Source organism: Morone saxatilis, unplaced genomic scaffold, assembly GCF_004916995.1.
Source record: "Morone saxatilis isolate NCDOM2014 unplaced genomic scaffold, NCSU_SB_2.0 Contig8, whole genome shotgun sequence".
NCBI classification, from domain to species: domain Eukaryota; kingdom Metazoa; phylum Chordata; class Actinopteri; family Moronidae; genus Morone; species Morone saxatilis.
Window position 1 is genome coordinate 16,919,197 of NW_023340257.1, and position 6,720 is coordinate 16,925,916.

At 41.3% G+C, this 6,720-nt stretch overlaps 1 protein-coding gene across 1 annotated transcript; it reads right to left on the reverse strand.

Annotated features, from left to right (window-relative positions):
- Nucleotides 1-3,102: 3,102 nt before the first annotated feature.
- On the reverse strand, nucleotides 3,103-3,557 carry sptssb (serine palmitoyltransferase, small subunit B). The gene has a single exon (XM_035680321.1). The coding sequence runs from the start codon at nucleotides 3,555-3,557 to the stop codon at nucleotides 3,315-3,317; it is 243 nt and encodes an 80-aa protein (XP_035536214.1). The 3' UTR covers nucleotides 3,103-3,314.
- Nucleotides 3,558-6,720: the final 3,163 nt, after the last annotated feature.

Below are 6,720 nucleotides of genomic sequence, written 5' to 3' on the forward strand. Positions count from 1 at the left end.
AACAGTTGCTAGGAGCCCCCCCCCCCCAAAGTTTTATTTGTGAGAAACCGTCACATGTAGACACAACAGAAACAATACACCACTGCTTGAGAGCGTTTAAATCTGCAGATAGCTTTGTTTACACCTTGTCATTATGGAGATAACCTCTGGCCTCTTCCTTCATGGGATACAAATGATCATGTTAAGTGTAAACAGAAGACAGACCCTGAGGCAGACAAAACGTTACTACGTAGGATGTCATAAGTATGCCGCTTTTTTATGAGAGGAGGGGAAGTGAGGTAAAGGAGAGGAGAGGAGACGAGAGGCGAGGAGAGGAGAGTTCATTAGTATTTTGGGATGAGCTTGGGTGTGCATGTTGAGAACTGAGGGTTTTGCAACTATTGTGTTCCTGGACGGAAAAAAACAACAAGATGAACAACAAGATGGAGGTGTCCAGTTACAATGCGTAAACATAGTTACCTGGCCAGTCCCTCTACTACAGCTATACTGATAACCAAAATAATTTCCTGCTCCCTCATCCAACATCCATGTTGATAATATTGCAGGAAATTTGCAAGTGAAGTGCAAATTAACTTTACACAACTGTACCAGCAACCTTCTAAAACTGTTTTTGCTTATGGTCCATTACATTGATTTGAATTGTGTGTGTTCTGACAAAGAGGGTGGACATGGTAGACTTCAGGTAAACAGAGCTTTGTTGGCATGGACAGGCTACCTAGTATCTGCAGTGGGGAAAGCAAAGCCGTAGGGTATTCATTCCTGCACTGTCTGGGGAGAACTGGTTTGGTGGCTCTGCCTCTTATTGTGTGATTTCACTTTATGTGGTACAGTCAATTGTGTCAGGTATGTGCTTCCCATGAGCCTTTGTTTAGCTTGTTCTTCCATTTCAAAGTCTGCTTTACTGAGGGCATAATAACTTGATATGCTGCATGAATACACAGACATTCATATCAAAAAGCAAACTAGGATGAGAAAGAGAACAGTTGTCCAAATATCTTCACGTCTTTATTGTCTGAATAGTGCAGTGATGTGTTGCTATCATGTATAAATATAACATTAAATTTGGTGAAACAGTGAAAAAAGCTTCTCAGAGAGCTCATTCTTGGTACAGGAAATGTTTAACAAAACTTAAATGAAATGACCCAAACTGGGAACAATATAAAACCATTTTCAGGTGGAGAAACAAAGGACAATTATGTGTTACTTATGGCCACAAGAGAACACAGATATAAATAATCAAAGAGGTTTGGTAACTGACATTGTAACCAGCCAAGCATTTACCAGTGTATAGTATATAAATATATAACTCCATATAAATAAAGTTAACTTAGAGATCATGATTAGACTGTAATCAGCGAGCCCTTGACCCAAAGCGCAAATAATCAAAGATGATCTTAAGCACACAACTCAATGCAATGCTCATCACAACTACCAGATACACTATACGACTCATTCTCTATAGATCAACTATAGGTGAGGAAGACTGTGTTTTCGGTCTGCCAGTCAGGCTTTGCTTTTCATTCAGGCCAATTTGTCTGCAGTGACTTTACATTTTGACAGCAAACAGTTCAGCTTTTGGTTCAGAGGCTGCTGATTTAGTAACGCTATGTCATTAACAGAGCCAAGCCTAAAACACAAAGGTGTGTTGTATCAATATTTGCTCATGTTCAGTGCTGAGCACACCTTCCTGACATACCAACCAGTTAATAAAACAGGAGATAAAGAGAGGGCTCGGCACACATTTTGCCGTTATTTTGTTCTGTTATTCACTTTGACCAGTAAATTGGTAAATGTGTAGCCTTGGGACAAACATTACTCAACTGTGTAACAGGTCCCTCAATGGACACTTTTAGTTTGATTTGGGCTTTTTTATCAACTCTCTCTTTATAGATAAGCTACACAGTGACTTGAAATGTGCAATGTGCCCTCCCAGTTAGCATTACAGTGAATAAAGGCAACAAAAGAAGGTGATAGTGGTTCTGATACAAAACCATAGATCAACCAATAACAATAACTGCATGTCAGAAATGTTGGGGTGAGTACCAACTCCCCTTTTATCAGAGAGCAATTCACTCTCACTGATAATGTGGCGTCTCAGATGCAGCAGGTAAACACAGACACACACATACATAAAGGAGCAGTCCACTGATTTTAAAGTTCAGTTTACTCGTCACAGAGAGTCAAACTCAAGCCTGTGAGTTGTAAAATGTCTTCTGTGGCTGTGAAGGCAGCTTTAAATCACTGCCTCGTTCATTCATTCACTACTCCCTATAGTAAACACTCAATAGTTTACTCTGTAGTAAGCTTAGAGAGACATTAACATATAATTTTGCATCATCACTGACAGCTGTAGAGTGAGTCACAACTCTAATTTTCACATCCATAAAATGTGATGATTTGCATTATGGGATTATTTGCAGAAAGTACTTTTTCATTTATTTATTGTAACTTTTGAGGGCACTCTATAAAAAAATAGCAGGGTGTAAATATAGTGCACTATATAGTAAATACTGATTTTGGAAACAGTCAAAGTCTGAGAAATAACCCAGATAATGTCATCAGTGCTGTTTCAACATGGGCTACACAATTTTGGCAGAGAGGCTTAAAAGATGTTTGTATTAACAAGATATTAACAAGGGAGAGTCTACCAAAAGACCCTATTGAATTATATTATGGGAAATGTAGGATCGATTCTTTTAAGGTTTTGACTTGAGACTAAAAGTCCAGATAACTCAGCCTCTGCTGCTTTGATTATGACCGCTCTCTTTTTAATAGTCTCTACGAAGTCCTTACATTTTATGGGAGTGACAGACTAAAATCACTTTATTGCCTCTTTGAAGACAGACGCATGAAAGTCATGATTAAAAAAAAGAGTCTAGCTGTATTTTGTAGTGAGATGAGCATGCAAATGTACAACCCACATATGACCCTATCATGCAAAACCTGGAGGTGGTATGCACTCACACAGGACATGTGGTGGAAAAAACAAACAGGACAAACAACATTTCACAAGACGTTTCACAGCGAGGGTGTGAAAGTAATGTACAGTCGTGTGTCTAATACCATGGGGTAAGGCCAGAGGATTTGAGATGTAAAGAAGATAGTAAGGCTCTGATTTCCAGATCATTTCATTAAGATCTTCATATTTCATATCATAGTCTTGATTAGCTGATGTGACTGACCTCTGTGGTTCGGGATGGTGTAAAGAGGAACTCCAGGAGCTGAGAAGGAGCTGAGTTGTAGGAAATGATTTAGGGACTCATGCTAATCCACCCAGTCTTTGCCTCTTTCCCCCCCATATTCTCTCCATCTTTTTAGTTCATGAGTGCCATGGTGCTCTCAGGCTGGCCACCAAAGATCCCTGAAAAGAACTCCAGTGCAAGGCGCACGTGGATGGGCACAAAGACATATGAGGTGTAGATCACCATGGCAATGGCGGAGAAGAGGATGGAGTTGAAGATGGACTTTTCCCAGGGCTCCAGGACATAGATGCCAGTGATGAGCAGGTACTGGTAGTACAGCCAGGCCAGGTACTCCGTAAAGTTCTTGAAGTTCATCTTGCAAGCTGGACGGAAGGGAAATGGAGGTGGAGTGTTGTGAGATTCAAGCCGTGATGAAGAGGTGGTGTGAGGGAGGATGTGATGAGAGTAAAAACACAGAGAGACAGAGGATTGGAAGAAGGTAATTACAAGAATTTAAAAGGGTTGTAAAAAAGGAAAAAAGTTAACTCCTATGAGCACACAGAGGACGCAGAAGCAGTACCTCTAGGTAAAAATACTACAGTACACCTTGTACTCCAAATATTACAAATAAGACCAGCCCTGTCAGTATTGGATTATATTATTGGATTATCATTACTGATGCATTACTGTGTACGCAGCATTTTATGTTGATCAAAGTAAATCTACTTTGTACAACTTTATATACTATTGGGTAGTTTAATCCAACGAGAAAACACCCCACTATGTACAAAGGATTATTATGTAACACTCATCGTGTCATAATGACACAATATTCATATTTTTCAATCATAAATACTAAACCATTATCAATGGGGACAACTGTGAAACCACAATGGAAAAAAACCCTCAAATCAATATTCCTTGTGGCTGTGCATTTATTAATAAGGAGGTGTGGAAGGGAATTAGGAGCACTCCTCTAGCCCATCCATACCCATAGCAGAGCCCTGAAGGGGCAATCAAGTAGGCCTCATGGGAGCTCAGGGTCTTTTAGGATTCAGTTGTGTGGGTAGAAAAAACACCAATGAAATTAAACCCAGGGGTCACACATGTACATTAAAAAAAAGTCCTCTGTTATTTTCTTGCCACGCTTATCCCTACACTTGACACACACACATGTTCCTACACACACGGGACACGTACAAATAGGTTTATGCTACAAGAGGAGGGTAATGAGCAGCCCCAGAACACAAAGCACAAGCCAAAACATGCACTTGAACTTTTTACATAAATTGAAGCTTTCTTTGCATGTTGTGGTGTTTGTAATTTATGTCTGAGGTAAGGTTAACATAGCCGCAGGCGTTAACAGATCCTGCTACACAGGTCGGGGGCGGGGCCAACAGGTGCGCTGCAAGTGCAGGTGCACTCACCTGGCTTTCTAGAATATATATATATTTTCATAGGGGGGATATGAAAAACAAGGTAGCCTACTTGGTTTTTTTTAACACAGGGCAGCTACTGTCTGCAGGATGTAAGCAAATTAACTTCCTTAATATAAAAACTATAGTAGGACTGCAATGTAGTTACAAATAAAGCGCATTAATGCAGCTTTCTGTCATTAGCAGCACTCTTTAATCAGAACTAGGGTGGCACCTTCATCAAAAATCAAAATGTCTTCATAAATACTTCAAAATAACTTCAGCAAAAGTTATTCTTCCTGTCCCGAAGATACCAATATATAATGAGCAGTAATGATACACTTCATCACTATTCCTCCAGTTAATTGAGATTTTTAATAGAATATTAGAGGGGATATATCAGCTCTGTATTGTGTATAACTGAATCCATATATTGACTCACCTGAGCAGCCGCTGTGAGATCCCCTGGATATCTACAACTGACGGAGATAATTACAGGACGAGCTACAGACAACAGCCCGCGTCCCGCTGCCGCTCCGCTGCTTTGTGTAAACGAAAAGCTGCCTCACTACTTTGTCACTGGCCTATATGTAGTAGGTCATACAGACTATGAGAATGACACCACACCCACACTGCTCGTGCTTACACTCACGGCTCACCTGGCTCACAGATCATGCAGGTGCAGAGACCGAGCACTGTAACGCACAGGCCGCTGTGCGCGTTTACGCAGACCCAAAAAAGAAAAGAAACCAGTCCTCGCATCGGAGTCTTTGTCTCGGTTGAAGCTCTAATTCAGCCACGTTGAGTCCGATGCTTTGTGCCGCATCTTTAAACTTTCTTCAGCCCGTGCCGCATCCTTCCTCTGCGCATCCGTCCCACCTCCATGCTGCTGCAGCCCGACGCTGCGCCACCGCAGTACCTCTGACGTAGACAGCAGCAGCAGCAGGAGGACTGGAAAAGAAGCAGAGACAGCACAGACAGCACAGACAGTACACCGGTATGCGCCTGTACCGCAGTGTAAGGATCCTGTAGTTTAATGGCTGTTATACGGAAAGCAAGTATTAAATCACATACTGCCAGGTTCTTGATATTCAGCTTGCGAATCATGTCTTGTGAAACATCCGCTTATGATTTTGGTTTTAATACATAGATTTTGCGTTTCGGTATTTTGGTGGCAGGTTTATGATTATGTATGATGTATAAAATAAATACAGGAACGGAGAACTGACTTAAGTGTGGCACCAACCACAGAGATTGATTGCGTTTGTCTTGGAAATCCACGAAAAGCCTAATATCATTCACACTCAGGTACAAAACGAATATTCAGAAAAGTATTCATTTAGCCCTCTCTTCTCTTTAAAGTCCCCGCTGACAATATAAATCCAAGTATAAGCTGAGAAGTTGTCCCTTTGTTTTGGGGAAATCAGGCATACAGCTAGGAAATCTTATCTCCTATCTGCACAAGGGTTGCTGACCTGCTCAGTTCTTGCACTTGACTACACTATACATTATTGATATGTAAACACAGCCAGTGCCGTCTTGGCGCACCGGTTACGCATGGACACTGCAATTGTGTTAGCATCACAAGTATGGGAACTGGTTTAAAATGTCAGACATATTGCATAAAGAACCAACCACCACCAGCATATGTTTAATATAAATATAAATTGCTGTCCTTACATGAACTGTCCTGATCTGCTCCGCTACAAGTATTTTGCAAATCAGTATTTAAATCACACAAGTCTCTTTTGGTTGTAATAGCTCATGTGTTGTTGTGAATCAAAGCTCCAACAACATGCCATTGGTCTTCTTCTACCGTGACGGTGAGCCCTTAATACTAGAAACTGGGTAAAAGGGGTTAATGGAGGTAAAGCATTTGGGTCACAAGGGCTCAGTTTGTGCACATGCAACGATGGTGAGAAAATCAGGTCAACAGGAGGGTGATCAGAAGAAGAGGAGAACCCCTGCTCTACATTGTTGTTGCCCCCACTCACACTCCCCCCACACATACAAACACCCAGAGGGGATTCAACTCATTCACTTTCCCAAGTAGATCTGATTACTGTTAACGACTCAGCTCAGGTTTGTGAAAAACAAGACTGGACCTCCTCCTCCTCCTCCTC